Raw genomic sequence first — 18,270 nt, 5'->3', positions numbered from 1 at the left:
TTGTCGCATTTTGCTTTTCTAACATAAAGGTCAGATAAATACGATCTGGCCGTTCAGACTGAAGTAGCATTGCAAAATATCAGATGCGTATCGGATTTAGGACCACATACAAAAGTGGCCTAGGTCGGATTTGAAAAAAAAAATGTATTTGTGCTGTTCATACTGTCTTTAAGAGATCAGATACAAGTCACATGGGCAAAAAACTCAGATTTGGGCCACATTTGACTGCAGTCTGAACGTACACTGCAAAAATCTAAATCTTAGCAAGTGTATTTTTCTCATTTGTAGTCAAAATATCTCATCACGCTTAAAATTAGACATATTTACCTAAAGAGTAACTTTTCAGTGAGTTATAAGAACTTACTTTTCTTGAAACGAGCAAAAAAATCTGCCAATGGAACAAGTGAAAATTATCTTGGTAAGATGTCTTGAAATAAGATTTTCAAGATCTATTGTCTAAAAATAAGTTCTTATATCTCACTGAAAAGTTACTCTTTAGGTGATTTTGTCTTATTTTAAGTGTGATGAGGTATTTTGACTAGAAATGAGAAAAGTACACTTAGTAAGATTTAGATTTTTGCAGTGCAGCCATTGTGTCATCTAACACAAAGTTACACATTGGACAGACAAGGCCTCTGATTTTTCATGTTGCTTTCATTAATGAAGCAATCTGATTGTAAAAATGACCAAGATATCTGGTTTTATGGTCATTCTAAGACAATGTTCTGGGCAGAGAAGTTCAAGCTGTTTAACATACAGTATTTCAGTGGAATCCACAATGTGTTGGTGTTTCCCAATTCACAATATTTTGACCTGTTTTAATAGCATTTTAGTCAAGTGATATAGGTAGTATCCTGGAAGCCTCTTTGGAAATAACTGTATTTTGTGTTATTAATTACATGTTAGGTATGTTATAACTGTGGATGGAATTACCTGCTCACACATGTGGAAACTGTCACCATTCTGACCTGGTTTTTCCGTACCTCTCTCACTTCAGACGTCTGTCGTTATTTCTAGCTGACACTGCTCCTTTTTATTTATCACACTTGGCTGTGATCCTGGTCTATTTATGAGAAATATAACAAGTTATTAGTGGGACATAACCTCATAAGCAGCAGTAGGAGTTGCACAATCAACATCTGCTATTCAATAATCTGATTGAAAAGTGTCAGGACAAGGTTTTTATTGGAAAACACTGCACAGCTGACTCATTCCATGTAAGAAGTGTTGAAAAGGGGAAACAGAATCCATGTAGCTGCATGACAGTTATTTGTCAGGTGGAAAGTCCTGCTTAACTTTACCCAGCATGATATCAGAGGAGCCGACACGGATCAGTTGAGGTGGAACTGTATGCTGAAACACTGTCACGTTTATGTTTGTGCAGGCATTCGAAAAAATAAAAATTACGTCTTACGAGTTTTCAAACTGAACAGCAAATCATTAACTGATGCTTAAAAAAAGTAAAGTTTGTCTCATCAGGGTAGGTCTTTTTTAGACTTAATTACTTCATTTGAGAAGTCTGAAGAAAAGCTTCAAATATCATGACTTGAAAAAAACCCTACAAATGGGATCCTGACTGGTTTTATAACAGATTTTACTATAGGGATGTGCGTACGTATTTCTAATTTTTTGGTGCAACAAATGTTCATGGGCTATTTTAAACAATATGAAAATCCAGTTTCACAGCAAAATCAGACATTGTATCCCCTTAAACCCAGTTAGCCCTGGTACTACGGTTTCGTCTGGGTTGCCATGGTAATGCTAAGCAATGCTTGTAGCTATAATCACATGCTGTACATTCACGTAACCAGAAGAATGTCAGCTAAAAGCCCAACAAACCGACTGTCAGACAACAGAACACTATTCAAGCAACAAGCACTTAACCCATAAGGACCCAGTGTGACTTCTGTGGCAGTTCGCAAAAGAATTTTTCTCTCTATTTAACCTTTCCTTGGTGATTTATCACCAATTATTATAATATTATCCTCTGAATGGTGCATTTTTTCAAGTGAAAATCATGTATTTTCCTATGTTTAATTGAATGATCATGTAAATGTTCATAAAAGCCCAGAGGAAGGTCAAAGGTTATTGTATCAAAACAGAAAAAAAAGAAAAAAAAGTGACTTTTTCCAGTAAAAGATATTATTAACTGAACATAAACCCAGTGTCTCCATCCACTGTCACTGATCAAACTCCATGGGTTTTACTGGTCAATCAATGTTGTGGAACATGACAGCATTTCCACGTTCACTATGGAGCCTCTGAACATCCAAATAATGACCATGAAAAGATGACAAACTGCATTTTACACCAATTATTTACATGTATTAATAGGAATAATGAATAAACAGTTTAGATCAGTAGCTAGTTGCTGTTGGTCGACAGTGAATGTCTGGATCTTTATGGATGAAACGGAAATATTGAAAACAAGCTGACAGTTCGAGACCATTATATGTCATGAAAAATTTCATAAATCAAAAACCAATGTGACTTCTCAGCGCTAACCTGATACCAAGCAGATTCAACAGTACAAATACTATTTCTACCGCTAAAACTTACTTAACTAGAAGCACTCGGAGAGCGCAGACCTCCGCCAAGGTCGATCAGTGGGCCCCCGTGCCCCCCCTCCCCCCGATCACCACCAAAATTTTAATCGTTTGTTCCTTGTGCCAGTATCAACATTTCCTGAAATTTTCATCCAAATCCGTCCATAACTTTCTTCTTGCACACGGACAGACAAACAGACAGACAAACCAGCGCCGGCAAAAACATAACCTCCTTGGCGGAGGTAACAAGCCAAAGAATTGCAAACAAAAATGTCACATTAAGAAGCTTTGATGGCAAGTTTTGTCTTACCTTTGCTGTTTTCTGATTATAACTTGATTTTTATATGAATAAAGCTTCAGCTATCAGCTAATCCATTGTTTTATGTTGCACTGAAATTATTCAGACCAGAAGCAAATCTACCAGGGTTTAACATGTTAAAATCACTTTAAATATTTTTGTAATGCAGTGTGTCTTACTCTGAACTATCAGAATCAAAAAACACAGTTATGTTTTCCAAGCCAATCCTTTTAGGAGAGAGAACATATTTACATTCCATTAAGAATATAGTTTTTAATATATAGTATAGTTGTTTAAAGTATAGGCTAACTTCAGCTGTGCATCTGAAACTCGACATGATGTTGGCACTTGAATTAACAAAAAAAAATGGTTGAAAGGGTGTTGAAGGCAGGACAGAGTGGGCTAGATCGCTGAAGGAAGTGTGGGAGTGTGTTGCAGGATACCTCCTCTCATCTCCTTTAGTAAGGTTACACCTCTGCCTATCTTTTTATTTCCTGCATCTGTCGAAAGCAGACTCCAAATATTTTGACTCAAGCGAATGTAAGTGTTGTCTAACAAATCAGCCTGTCAGAGTTGCTTCTCTTTCAGCGGAAGTCTGCCGGCCCGAGGAGTGAATAAAGTAAACTGAGATATGACATGATTCGAGGGCTTGACTTAATGACAAAACATACACTTGTTCTTTTTTTTCTACTTTGTAATGGGTGAGAAAAGAACATTGACATGCTCACCTATGCGCAAGCACAGATGTGGTGTGTAGGCGACAAAAGCACAGGATGTGTGGTTTGGAGGCAGGAAGAAGAGCAGGAGCTGAAAGAAGTGTGTGTGTGTGTGTGTGTGTATGAGTATGAGAGGGTGTATGTGTGTGTGTGTGTGCGTGTGTGTGTGTGTGTGTGTGTTTAACAGGAGAGTCCCTAAATGTTCAACTGCTACTAATTCAACACCAATAGGAATCTGTTGACCTACTTTAAAGCCTACAAACTCCTAAAGGTTTCCCCTTATTTTTTTTATGCATATTACTCTAAAATCAGCTGAATATTTCTATTAGTGCTTTTTTGTAAAAATATTGGCAGCTGTTTTAAGTCTAGCGAGATTAGAGGGTATTTATTATACTGGCTTTACTGAGCATGGCAGAGTTGGTTTAAGTGACTGGCCCAAGCCCAACCCTCCCTCTCTTTCTTCAGTTTAGCATTTAGTGGTTTTGGTTGATTTCAGCGGTGAGAAAAAAAACAGGGGTAATTTGGGGTCTTTTTCTTCATTATGCTTCGTGCTATTCATATCTGGCTGAATGTGTCTACTGTAAATGTTGAATAGAAATATATTTGCGTGTGGTTTAGGTTGTGGCCTCAAATTCAGTGTTTTATGTGGTCAAGGAGGGTCTGAGTTATAGTTTTAAAGCCTGCAGTTTATCAATCAAAATGCTGTGAAGTTATTTTCGTTACTGTGTTACTGCTTTTTTTAAAAACCTTGATGACATCAAATCGTAGCAAAAAGTCATAAAAGAAGTTACTAAAGGTTATTGAAATTGTATTTGCTTTGCATTACAGAAATCCAGGGCTGTAAATAAATCAGTGCTTGTATTATTCATTCAGTATAACAATGGAATGAGAGAAAATAATGAGGAATGCCTAGTTTTACAGAACTGATATGCTCTTATTACTCAGTTTGTAGGAGGATCAGTTTGAACCCAAAAATATTATGTTTTCCATTATAGAAGACTAAGCCAATGAGCACATTCTTGCATTTGAGGAGCTTGAACCCAGAAAGTGACATTTTTTCCAAAATTTCACATGCATTTAGTCATAATTAATATACAGTTATGGGAGAAAAATATTTATTTTAAACCACAATGTCCAGCTTTAATGAGGACATCTTTGTTGTGGGTTTGTACTTCGCTGATGTATTTGTTTCTGTCATTTCCAGTTGACATTCGGGAGATCAAGGAGATTCGCCCCGGTCAGAAGTCACGGGACTTTGAGCGCTATGTGGAGGACTCAGCAACACGGCTGGACCAGGCTCACTGCTTTGTCATTCTGTACGGCACGGAGTTTCGCCTTAAGTCGCTCAGCCTGGCAGGTACACACAAATACACACTGTACTTGGACACTACAAGAATAGAATAGAATAGAATAGAATAAATTTACCTGTCATATGCACAGAGAACCAAACAGTTACATCATACAATGAGTGTGAGTGAGTGTATGATTGAAGTACAGTATAGAAGTTTTTCAGTGTTTTTATGTTAGTGGCTCTTACGTGATGAAATTTGTAGTTTTTATGAATAAATGCAACTTTTCACAGCATATATAAAAGCAGGGATTCGTAGCATGATGAAGCAGCTTGAATGTCACTATTGGGAAAATACTGTACAAAGTCACATCTGCCTGACTGAATAGATTAGATGAAATTACGCGATTAATGCAAGGAAATTTAACTGTTTACTGTTGCTTTGCCTTCAGCAACGTCGGATGAGGAAATGACAATGTGGGTGAAGGGTTTAAACTGGCTTGTGGCTGACACACTTAAGTCCCCAACGCCGCTCCAGATAGAAAGGTAAGAAATACACATTTGATACATCATGCTTCTATCATATTGCTTGCCTTTTTCATTGTTTTTATGTGTGAAATGTACTTATTCCCTCTCTTTTTAGGTGGTTACGTAAGCAGTTCTATGCTGTCGATCGCAACAGAGAGGACAGGTAAGTCCTTAGCTGACTTGGACATCAAATGTAGACTTAATCCGATCAACTTCACAGGAAATAGGTGTAATTAGATGTAACTTGATTGTCCAGTGCACCCGTTGTGTGTCCTATCCCCACTGTTACATCTAGAGTAAGTCATGTTGCCCCATCAGGCTGGTGGACGTCTTCTCTGAGAGGTCCACTGAGGTGTAGTGGAGGAACTAACCTCTCAGCCACACAGCAGCACCTCTTCCTGCAGCAGGAAACAGACTGCAGAGAATGGAAGAGATGCACAGAGATGTTTGTCTGTTAACGTCCTAGACAAAAGAGCAAGCCTTTGTCACGCTGCTGGGGTATTCTCCTCGGGCACAGATGACAAGCCATGCAGTAAAAGCAAACTCAAAATGACTAACCATACAACCTGGGATGAGCAAGTTTACATTGAATCTTTTAATTTGTTGCATGCGATTTATTGTACGTGCGTGTCCATGTTTGTGTTGGTTTTTGTGTTTAGGATATCCTGTAAGGATCTGAAGAGCATGCTGAGCCAGGTCAACTACAGGGTGCCCAACATGAAGTTCCTCCGAGAGAAACTTCCGGTAACCTCCTTCTTTACCCAGTCCCTTTTCTTCTCCAACTCCCTACCCATTTCCATTTTCACATGATTTTGTTTGCAACTAAACAGATTTATGATATACAGTCTATTTATTTTCCTTTTCTCTTTCTTTGCCTCTGTTTTGTAGGATTCAGAGATGAGGAACGGAGATGTGTCTTTCAGTCAGTTTTCTCAACTCTATCGTAGTCTCATGTTTGACGCTCAAAAAAATGTAAGTAACATACAGGTGCAATGTTGTACAGTAGCAAGATCATGACACAGGGATTACAGTTCAGTTTGTTGTGGTACTGAAAGCAATGCAATACTTAATATTGTCATTGTTTTTTGTTTTTTTTTAAATCTAATTTCTTAAATTTTGTATTTTTTAAAACACTATGTTGTCACAATATAATAATGCTGCGTTGCTATGCTGAGTGACAAGGAGGGGGGAAAAAAAAATCTAAAATGAAGTATGTTTGTATTTATGTATGGATGGTTTGATGGAATATTAAGAATATTTATGTACTCACTGCTGTTAGAAACAATCAGACTCCATATATTAAATATTCCTAATATTGTCCCTCTCTTGCTAATTGGTTTGTGTTGATGCTCATGCTGCGACCATTTCACCATTTTTCCACACTTAAAATCAATATATTGAAACAGTGGAAAATACACAAAATTAACACCATAAGCAGACTACATCCTTACAATAAGCAAATAATTTAAGCAGTATTAATGTAGGAATGATTCTGTCCCAGAGTGGTGTGTTTGAGGTCCTTTCATAAGACAATTAGACATTTTTGAATAACTTCAACTTCACTGCATTTTGGCAGAGTCTCTTTAGTCTATATAATGTATACTATTATGGACGGAGGCAGAAAAGCCAGGTGTAGATTACTGCACAAAGTGAGAATTTTATTTTCCTTGGTCAGGATATGTACAGTCAGTCCAGCTTGTATTTACAAGGCTGACAATTAATACTGAACAAACAATAACTCAAACTATGAATTATGAAAGAGCTGCAGCATCTGAAATTGACCACAATGAACATTTGACAGATAAACAGTACCACAGTGCTTCAGTTTCAGCTTCAGAATTTGTCATGTCTTTTATATATTGTGATTGTCTCTCTCAACTCGCCATATTTTTTTTACTTGTAATTTTATTTAATTTTTTAACAATTACTAGAAATTTCAGGTGACCCCATTTAAATTCCAGGCAACCCCAAGGTTTAAAAACACTGCCTTATACTTACTAACTTTATCTACAGTTTGTAGTGAATTAGTTTTATAGCCATATCTCTGAGACCTAGTTGTTGGTGCACTGTATGCCTCTGGAACAGTTTCAGTGCACCTTAACATTAAACAACTGTGCATCATTCTTCCCAAAGATATTCTTTCATTTGGTGTTTTGATGATGGAGGTGGTTAGTGCTGTTTAACCCTACAATCCAAAGTCTCCCATAAGTATTCATTTTGGTTGAGACTGGGTGACTGTGAAGTTTATAGCATATGATTCACACCATTCTCATTCTCATCAACCCAGTGGGCCCTCATGCCCTATTTCCATCCTGGAAGAGACTACTCCCATCATGTATTTCCTTTAATTTGCCACCCGTCTGTATAAATCTACAGATACTTTTGTCCCAGCACTTTCATCTCGCTGAACCCCAGCTGATGCCTGGCCAAGGCCCCCTTCCTCCCCACCCTCTGTCTGTTCTCAAATGGCTGCACGATCAATACGAACCTGTTAAAAACCCACCAAACCCCTCTGGTGGAGGCTATTAGGACACACACTCACAGATAAAGAGGCAGGCAGGCTGGCTGGGGTCAGATTAAATGGATGACCTCACTGCCCCCCACGACTAAGCGCCCAGCCCCCTACAGGATGTCCATGTCCACCTCCAAACCCAGTACACACACTGACACAGCACTTTGACTAATGAACTAAAATTGCTCTTTTTAATCATTCTTTCAGATGGAGATCCCATTTCTACAGAGGTATGTTGAATCTATATCCCAAATCATTCAGCAGTGTCACAGATGTCCATTACTAAAATTAAGCATTATTTTTCTGTCAGGTTTATTGATAGACCAGAACAGAGGATCTCTCTCGAGGACTTCAAGAATTTCCTTTTGGAGTCTCAAAATGTAATCTCCCCTCATGTTAACGGACATCTATTATTGTGAAGATTTGTTTTCATTTTCACAATCTAACTCGTTGGTGCTCTGTGTGAATACAGGAATTGTGGGCCACAGACAACAACAAAGTGCAGGAGTATATGTTCCAATACCTCAAAGATCCCCTGAGAGAAGTGGAGCAGCCTTATTTCCACCAAGATGAGGTACTCTTACCACCTCTCCTTTCTTTTTCTTGATTCGCTCTCTGCAATTTACGAGTTAGTGCATATTAATGGAAAATTTAAATGTTTTTTCATAAGTGATATTTTCCGATGCCCCTCCATGTCATTGGTGTAGGTGGGAGAAGCACATAAACTGACATGGATAGCCACGATCTCAGCCTAAAGCACCTCCTCCCACACAGTTAGAAAAAGGTTATTGACTGTGGCGCCTGTGTGAAAGCGAGGGATGCTTTTGTGGTCACCATAAGGCTATGATTGACTAGAGAGTAGAGGAAGGCAGTGTGAGCCAGCCTGCAGCAGCTGGTACTCTCTCTCTGTGCCTGAGGTTTTGTCAGATAGAAGGTGTACAGGGCAAAGGTCTTACTAAGACAGTCACCTAAAGACAAAAAACAGTTTGTCAGGGCCTAGTCTTGACCCATAAGGAGGAGTCTATTCAAGGCCAGAGTGAAGCCTGAAGTATATAACAGGGCTGTGGAGCTAAGTTTATATCCTGACAAGACAGTAAATGTCACCACCACTGTTGAAAAATTACACCTATTCATGCATATGGTGACATTTCCCAAGCAATCGCCATCTGAAAAGTTTTTGACCCATTTTAGTCCCCCTGCCATGGTGACTTGGGTTTTGACACGCAGTATTCCTGCTAAATTTATGCTGCTGCTGTTATGTCATGTCCTAATTTTAGTTAATTATTCTACAGGGTTTTTACAGGTCCTTTTAAAAAGTCTAAAATCCCATCATCTTAATTCTAGTCCTTAAAACAGTCTTTAAAAAGTCACTTTTATAGAATGACATTATCTTCAATCACACATGAATATATTTCATGTTAAGCTTTGTCCTCACCACACTGTAAAACTACAAAAATAACATGTGAATAAAGGCACTCACTTTGCAGGGGATTCTAGGCCTGTGATTTTTCTTCATGTCTTCCACACCTGTTTTACCAGTTTGGAAATGAAATAGGTCACATATGGCAATTGTAATGGTCTTGAAAAAGTCCACGTTTTAACTTGTTGAAACTTGTGGTCAAGTTCTGTCAAAATACAAAGTTACACAAGTGAGACACGATTCATTTAAAGCGTTTTCAATTGAAGCACACTGTCTTAACCTTGTCTTCCTTTTTCCTCCTCTGGTAGTTTCTCACATACCTGTTCTCCAAAGAGAACACCATCTGGGATTCCACCCTGGACCAGGTGTGTCCCGATAATATGAACAACCCCCTGTCCCACTACTGGATCTCCTCCTCTCACAACACGTAAGCATGGACTCATTCTGTCAATTACCTGAGCACCTCAGGCAGTTGGAGGATAGTTACATTTTTATTTAGCTTCTTCTTTCATTTTATTACTTGGTATCAATTACACTGAGCAAAAATATAACCACACAATGTACAATATTTGTGTAACACAAGACTTGCGGCCCAAAATGAGCTCATAATGTCTTATAATTGTAAAACATGGTTAATTCTCTTGATTTGTAAACAAACTTTGTGCCCATCTCTGCAAGTGAGCACTTGCTCAGTGATCCAGCGATTCCACCCACAACATAGCTGTGGCATGTCCAGATGCTGCTCAAACAGTGTTAACAGTATTCAGGCACTCCTTATACTGGGAACAATAAAAGGACACCTCAAAATGTTACATTTCCTCAGATGTCACCATGCCACAGATGTCGCGAATCATGCGGGAAGTGTTCCTGATAACAGCTCGACAGGAAGCCAATGGTGTGCCACTGTCGTGCCACTATCATGTCGAACGGACAGTTATCTGTACCACATTGATCAATGAAATGAATTGTGTGTAATTTAATATATTGTACAACACCTGGTTTATATTTTTGCTCAGTCTACTTTTAAAAGCAGGTTTACTGGTTTATTTCTTCTGTTTTTCTAAAATGCTTTGTTTTTGTTAAGTTTTTATCACTTTCAGTGTTTTTGTTATATGGGATATTTATAGGACTCATTCAAGGTACAGAAAAAAAACATTTGTGTTCTAAACTCAAGAAAATATTACACTATTTTTTAAAACATGTATTCACTTACAACAGATGAACAACCCACAGAAGACAGGTATAAAATTTGTGTCAGTGTTGGTGTCATTGAGCTGAAATATTTACCTTTCCATCCAAAATACTAAGCTTAAAAAACTAAAAACTACTTGTTTGTAGAATTTTCATTCATTTAATTTTGTAAACAAACTCTTGTAAATCCTAGTTTTCAGTTTTATTTCAGTTAATGAAATGTTTCTACTGTTAGTTTTCATTGTTTGGTTAGTTTTTCTTGAAATTAAGTTGATGGAAATACTCAAAGTCTACCCCCTCCAACCACTTGTGACTTAATATATCTGATTGTAGTGTATTATTTAACAATCATGCTGCTGAATAAGATCCCGGTTTGTATTTTGCAGGAAAATGTATTTTTCCTCCCATTGAAAAGTGTATGAAAGGCAGTTCAAATGATAACTTTGTGTGCTAGATGCAAAACAATACTCACTGGGGCAGCGGAATGAAAACGTCCGTGTTCCTTTGATTAAATATGAAGTGACCGACTGAAATGAGTAAGAAGTGTTTATTCAAGTCAACAAAAGAAAAGGAGTCCTTTTGATATGGCTGTAAAAGTGATTATGAAAGTCTGTGGTGCGGGCCCTGCTGTGAGTCCTTTGGAACACTATGTAGATGTTAATGCTTTGACTGTATACTATTATTTTTAGCTACCTGACGGGAGACCAGTTTTCCAGTGAGTCGTCCCTGGAGGCCTATGCTCGCTGTCTGAGGATGGGCTGCCGCTGTATTGAATGTGGGGAAACACACGCACACACACAAGTTTTAGCCACATGTTGTAAATCACTGCCACTTGACTTTCAACCTCATAATTACCCCCACTGCTTAACCCATTCAGTTCTATTCTTTATGCAGACACCACACCCTTTTTCAGATACACTTACTGTTACACAACTCTACAGTATATTCCCTTTACGCAAAACCCTTACCTGTCAAGCAGGTTTCCATGAATAGCCTGCAGCTTACAGTGGGTTAAAGGGTCACTTGGTGTCATAAAAGTAAATAAAGATGACGTAAACATGTGCTCCTTTAGGATTAAAGGTCTAAAACTCTTCTGTAACTTGATAATACCTCACCTCGGCATTCATGTATACCTTTTTCTTTGTACACAGTGATGACAGCTGTTTTATATATGTATGTATGTTTGTTTTTCAGTGGACTGCTGGGATGGTCCAGATGGAATGCCAGTCATCTACCACGGACACACCCTAACAACAAAGATAAAGTTCAGTGATGTCCTAAATACCATCAAAGAGCATGCTTTCGTCACATCTGAGTGAGTGTCCTTTACTGCAACCCACTCACATTGAGATTAGCTTCTTTTTATAGCCGTCAGTGGTGAGGGCATGATGAGAGATGACAGAGATAAGAAGCGGTTTCACAAAAATAAGAGGAAACAATGTGAACAGGCTGCTGTGACATCACCTGCCATTATAGTCTCTGAGGAAGTAAGATGGAAAAAACCTCACACTTAAACTCAGAATAAAGAGGGAAATTCTGTACTTGCAACTTGCTCGTCTGAGGTCTAATCGGATATCCTCCCACAGCTACCCCATCATCCTGTCCATTGAAGACCACTGCAGTATTGTGCAGCAGAGGAACATGGCCACACACTTTAAGAAGGTGTTTGGAGACATGCTGCTGACCAAGGCAGTGGATATTGCAGCAGATGGCCTGCCTTCACCCAACCAGCTCAAAAGGAAAATTCTCATCAAGGTCAGACACCACCTTGACCTGTGAGATACGCAGTGTTATTGTGGACCAGTCCCAGTCCCCTCCATGCCCCTACCTCTCTGTTTTGTCGAAAAAAAAATTTACAGATCGAGAGGTAGTAGTTAGCTTTTTTTTCAAATGGCCCTCTAAACGTATGCTTTATAAGCTGCAGTATGTTTACTAGCCTGGCTAGCCATCCGGTTTTTTTAGTGTGTTCACTACTGAGAAAACAGTCTGGAATTGGGCCAGTTGCTGTGAAATATGCACAATCTATTCTATACCAAACCCGTCACCAGTCTGGGGGGCCGGGTGTTTCACAATACATCATACATCATTTGTCGCGAGTCAAAGTCAGTTCCAAGTCCGCAAATCTCTTTACGACTGTTGTTGGTTGTTTACTTGATTCAAAAATAAGGGTTGAATTACAGATTACACCCTGTATTCTTAAGCTTCTCTCACAAAAGCGTCATGTCCGTCTTACCTGTGATTGGTTTACTCGGCACGTGTTAGTCCCACCTTCATATTTGGATTCAAGCCCCGTGATTCCAGATGGATTTCTCATTGAGAAAGAGGGATGCCTTGCCAGGCTATATGTTTACCAGTGCAGCAAAAAACTGACACATGTACATTTCTTTGCACATTATCAATAAACACATAATAATTCAAGGTTTATCCAAAAGAATATTCAGTTGAATTGTTATGGCAAGCATTTTGGAAATGTCACTATTCACAACACTAATAGCACTTTGACAAACTTTTTGGTGAGTGACAGTTTTTTGTTTATTTCCATGTTCCATGTACCTACAAAACTTGAAAAATTATCCAACAGCCAGTTTTCTGTACTGCTGGTCTCATCTGATTGTGGTGCAGAGACTTCTATTGGCTTGACTACACTGAAATAGCAGATATTTAAACATGCTTCCTGGTTGGTATCAGTACATTAATTCACTTTGTTCTATCCAACGAATTTGTTGACATCTGTAAGCATTTGTGCCTAAGGATTTGATTTGTTGGTGACAGTAGTAGGCCACAAGCTATTATAATATCGTGCTCATGTTGTAATAATCTAATGTGTGGCGTCCTATTATCAAAACTGTGGGCAGGGCACATGGGATTGGGCTGGCGCTTTTGTGCCATTTTTCTGTATTGAAGATGGGTGAATGGATGTTTTACTTGAACAAAGTTTCTGATTCTGCGGACACTTCTTTTATCTGGTGCAGCATAAGAAGCTTGCAGAAGGCAGTGCCTATGAAGAGGTGTCCACCTCCACTCCTTACTCAGAGAACGACATCAGCAATTCCATAAAAAATGGTATCCTGTACCTGGAGGACCCTATCAACCATGTGAGCAGACTCACTTTTTAGAACTACATTCTGGATTTTATATTGTCCTGTATGCATTCAGACAATTTTCAAGCATTTCTTTGTTTTAATGTCTAATGCAGCACAGACATACACTATTACACTGATTACTAATGTCTGTCTACTAATCCTGTTGAACCTTTAAGAATATAAAACTTGCTTTTAGAAACAGGCCTCAACAACTGTCTCTCATTCCATCCCTCAGGAGTGGTATCCTCACTTCTTTGTCCTGACTAGCAGTAAGATCTACTACTCAGAAGAGACTACCAATAATCAGGGAAACGATGAGGAGGAGGAGCACAGAGAGGTTAGTAGACCACAACGGCTGTACACAAAGTCCAAAATTATGTATTTTAAGAACTTTGTAGAATAAAGCAATGTGGTTTTTAGTTTTTATAGACCCTTTAGAGCATCTGATCCACAAGGTATTACATATTAAAAATTTTCCTTTTTTTTGTAGCTTTACACTTTAACAATTTGTTGTTTTTTTGTGCAGGGAAAGAGCTTTATTAATGAAACATAACATGGACATAAACTATAGAAGTTTTGAAGACTTTAGACTATATTGGTGCCATTGCTAACAACTCCCTCTTTGTCCTAGGTTTCCAATGGTGTGGACCAGCATGTGACAGAGAAATGGTTCCATGGGAAGCTAGGCGCAGGGCGGGATGGGAGGCAGATAGCTGAAAGGCTGTTGTCTGAGTACTGCCTGGAGACCGGAGCTCCTGACGGATCCTTCCTGGTCCGAGAGAGCGAGACTTTTGTGGGCGACTACACACTGTCTTTCTGGTACATTCCATGTGGTTTTTACAGTCACAACTCCTACAGACCTTTTAGAAATGTAACACAGTTCTGCTGTGGTTGTTTGGTAAATGCTGCGTGTTCTGTGGGATTAACTAGGTGACATACTTGCAAATCAATCAATGTCAGTCCCTCTATGATTGATTGAATATGGTTGTTGTCATGGCTGAATTGTGGTCATTCACCCTCTAATGTAAAGAACATTATGAAATTACACGTTATGGAATTTGTAGGTATCATAAGTTGTGTTGTAATTGCGCTGCCCTGAGTGGACTGTCTCACGATGTACGAGGTAAAGAAAAATATTGAAGTAATTTATCACCTTTGATGTCATTTGCTGCGCCAGGCGTTCAGGACGGGTCCAGCACTGTCGAATCCACTCTCGTCAAGAGGCTGGTAGCCCCAAGTTCTACCTGACTGACAACCTTGTGTTCGACACACTCTACGCCCTCATCGGCCACTACCAACAGGTGGCGCTGCGCTGCAACGAGTTTGAGATGAAGCTGACTGAACCGGTGCCTCAGACCAATGCACATGAAAGCAAAGAGTGAGTGTCCATCATGTACATTTTCTCAGAATTGTTTGACTTTATTTTGAGTGTAAATTGGAGCTGTTTTTGCTTCAGTTCTCAGATATAGTATAGAATTGCAATCGTGTGATCATCGATCTTTCGGTCTTTTGTTTTTCTGTCCCAGGTGGTACCATGCGAGCCTCTCCAGGAGCCACGCTGAGAACATGCTGATGAGGGTCCCTCGTGATGGGGCCTTTCTTGTCAGGAAGAGGATAGAAGCCAACTCCTTTGCCATTTCTTTTAGGTAATTTAGTTAATTAGTTGAGTTAACCTCTTAACTCACTGTAAAAATAAACTCTAACTGATAATTATTGTGTCTGGTACAGGGCGGAGGGTAAGATAAAGCACTGTCGTGTGCAGCAAGAAGGGCAGATTGTGGTGCTGGGCACCTCAGAGTTTGACAGCCTCGTAGACCTCATCAGCTACTATGAGAAGCACCCTCTGTACCGTAAAATGAAGTTGCGTTATCCTATCAATGAGGACACACTGGAGAAGATAGGCACTGCTGTGAGTAGCACCCTGCAGTCACTACTGCATAACCTCCTTCACACATACACTATGACCCTGAAATGAAATGTCCAAATCATTTGGCCTAGCCATTAAACAGTCTACCCCACCAGGTCCCTGAAATGAAGTCCATGTATACTGACCCCATGTGTGAAAAAAGCAGGTTATTAACTGCTAGTATTGCATATAATCACCCAAATGTCACCACAATTAAACTGTATACTGCAAACGCCTCTTTGGCAACACTTGTTACTACAGACAGAGTTTTTTATATATATTTTCATGTATTTAACGGCCTGAACAAGATCAAATCATCTTCAGACTTTTATAAGATGGGAAATACATACAGTTTTAGGCGTAGCACTGCTAGATACTGGTGACATTTAAGGTTAAGTGTTGTCTGGCATCTTAATCACTGCAACATCATCAATCACTAAATACATTTTAATATGACAACAATATGACAATACCATTTTGCTGGATACAGTGATGACTGAAATGTCACCTGGAATATATTTACTATTTTTTTTTCTTTTCTACTAGCATTTGGCCATTCCATTTTTCTCTTGCAGCACTGGAATAGACTAGACTACAATAAAGTAGAATAGCTCCTTGTTGTCACTGTAAAAACATAGTTAAAAACAGTAGTAAAACACAAACAAGCTCAACATCAGACACTGCCCATTACCAAAACAAGAATATTACAAGTTAAGTGTGAATGCATTTTACATGGATAATCTCCTGTTCTGTGTGAAAGGGAATCTACTATGTTCACAGTTTATGTTTTATAGAGAACAACTGATGTGTCAAATCTCTCTGGTCTCAAATAAATGTGACATAATTGTGTAATATTTGAATATCCAAGCCTGTGTTTCCCATGTGATTAAAATCCAATGTAATGTGCTGAAATGACTTGTGAAGATGTAATCTCTAATCCTAAAGGAGCCCGACTATGGATCACTGTATGAGGGCAGGAAGCCAGGCTTTTATGTGGAGGCCAATCAGATGCCTACATTTAAGGTGAGTGCCTCGTACAGAGACATTCATGTGTATGTTTTTGATTGAAGGTGCATCACTGAACATGTCTTGTCTCTTGTGTTTGTTTTTTTCAGTGCACAGTTAAAGCCATGTATGAGTATAAAGCCCAGAGGGATGATGAGCTCTCCTTCACCAAGAACGCTATCATCTCTAATGTGGACAAACAGGAAGGAGGATGGTGAGTGACTGGCACAACATTTAGACAGGAAGTAGCTCTTAATTATTGGGTTAGACCATCTGTGCTCCTCTAGGGAGCTACTGAATATTATATGATATATACAGGATGGAATTTGTGGTTAATCTAATCTGTTTTTTTAATGATGCCAACCTAATGCGAGCATCATTTGATCGTGCACATGATCCCTGCCCTGTCCTCCATCTCTTTGCCTCTCAGGTGGAAGGGTGACTGTGGAGGAAAGAAGCAGCTGTGGTTTCCCGCTAACTACGTGGAGGAAATAAGTCCATCAGCGGCTGAGCCTGACAGAACTGTGAGGATTCATCACTGATCTATCAGTTACTCACTGTCACACATACAGATGCAGCTTGGATTATAGATTTGAAGTGTATGTCTTTTTTCCCAAATCCTCCATCCCTCACTCTTAAGCAGGAGATGACAGAAAACAGCCCACTGGGAGATCTGCTGAGAGGAAGTGTGGATGTGTCTTCCTGTCAGATCGGTGAGTGGCCCCTCCACTTCCTGTCCTACTCTGAGCTGCAGGGATGCACAGCTGATGCTCACCTTGCCACAGGGCATCATTTTCACTTTTCTGCATGTCCTGTGCATGCACATGAAGTGATGTTTTCAGTTTTACTTGGAAAGAAACGCTTATTTACACACATTTGCTTTTGTTTTGCATCCCAGCTTTTCATAATGCATTCTTTGTGTGATTTTACTATTGCTTGTGTTTCCTCTCAGTTCTGCATGTTTATTGACATTCTCCGGTCCAGTCAATACAAACCCATTAGTGTTGACACATGCTGCCATGCGTTGTTGTGCCCTCTGCTACCATCAGTTAATACCTGATTCTCTTTCTCAGCCTTTTGTAGTTCTGTGGCTCCCCCTAGTGGAAGTTTTTGAAACCTGTAATTATATGCTGTTGTACACTTTGTTCCCACACTTTCTACTCGACTGCTGGCAGAGTAGGATGTTTGTCTTTGTAGGAAGTGTTGATGCTGAGCCATTAGGCACTGCTACTGTTTGTGTTGAGCGCCACATGGATAAAACCCCTCACCGCTGTGCTTAAACTTCAAAGAGTTTGCATTTTAACTTTCTTGGCTGCTTCTTGCACATCTTCAGGCAGATAGCATCTGACCAAAAAAGTCAAAAGAAACCACTTAAATTCCTAGAGAATTTCTAACCATTTCATTCTTGCTTTTAATCTGTCCTCTAACCATATGAAATAAATAAGCATCATTGATATGATGTTCAAAAAGGATTTTTTTAGTCTTGTTTTACTCAAACTAGCGGCATTGTACCCGTGGTGCCATTGTATGATTGCATGAGAGGTTAAAATCACCCAGCATACCTCACAACATTTGAATACGGACATAAAATTGTGCGTAGTAGATAGCCAGGTAATGTTTCTATTCATTTGGCGAGTTTGGTGGCGATCAGGCCTGTGAAGGCTGAGGAAAATCCATACAAACACCCTCCTGTGCTGCAACACTGATCGGACGGACACAGAACGTGCATTATATAGTAGGACTTGAGAGAATGTTTTGGCGTTGATGGCATAAACTT

The 18,270-nt window shown here is 39.3% G+C and overlaps 1 protein-coding gene across 2 annotated transcripts in view; it reads left to right on the top strand.

The window, feature by feature from the left end:
• plcg1 (phospholipase C, gamma 1) overlaps positions 1-18,270 on the top strand; it is a 30,006-nt gene that overhangs the window by 3,530 nt on the left and 8,206 nt on the right. Inside the window, exons 2-23 of one of the 2 annotated variants that reach the window (XM_030139546.1) lie at positions 4,765-4,917; positions 5,301-5,394; positions 5,492-5,539; positions 6,036-6,120; positions 6,265-6,348; positions 8,096-8,118; positions 8,199-8,268; positions 8,361-8,462; positions 9,617-9,735; positions 11,189-11,274; positions 11,694-11,814; positions 12,086-12,254; positions 13,472-13,594; positions 13,818-13,919; positions 14,214-14,401; positions 14,760-14,960; positions 15,109-15,228; positions 15,311-15,491; positions 16,434-16,511; positions 16,604-16,707; positions 16,924-17,017; positions 17,134-17,206. In XM_030139546.1, the coding sequence (XP_029995406.1) occupies positions 4,765-4,917; positions 5,301-5,394; positions 5,492-5,539; positions 6,036-6,120; positions 6,265-6,348; positions 8,096-8,118; positions 8,199-8,268; positions 8,361-8,462; positions 9,617-9,735; positions 11,189-11,274; positions 11,694-11,814; positions 12,086-12,254; positions 13,472-13,594; positions 13,818-13,919; positions 14,214-14,401; positions 14,760-14,960; positions 15,109-15,228; positions 15,311-15,491; positions 16,434-16,511; positions 16,604-16,707; positions 16,924-17,017; positions 17,134-17,206 (2,418 nt within the window). The remainder of the gene's footprint in view (positions 1-4,764; positions 4,918-5,300; positions 5,395-5,491; positions 5,540-6,035; positions 6,121-6,264; positions 6,349-8,095; positions 8,119-8,198; positions 8,269-8,360; positions 8,463-9,616; positions 9,736-11,188; positions 11,275-11,693; positions 11,815-12,085; positions 12,255-13,471; positions 13,595-13,817; positions 13,920-14,213; positions 14,402-14,759; positions 14,961-15,108; positions 15,229-15,310; positions 15,492-16,433; positions 16,512-16,603; positions 16,708-16,923; positions 17,018-17,133; positions 17,207-18,270) is intronic. The other variant, XM_030139548.1, reaches the window with a different exon arrangement.

Source organism: Sphaeramia orbicularis, chromosome 7, assembly GCF_902148855.1.
Source record: "Sphaeramia orbicularis chromosome 7, fSphaOr1.1, whole genome shotgun sequence".
NCBI lineage: Eukaryota > Metazoa > Chordata > Actinopteri > Kurtiformes > Apogonidae > Sphaeramia > Sphaeramia orbicularis.
This window is presented reverse-complemented; position numbering and strand designations above follow the sequence as displayed.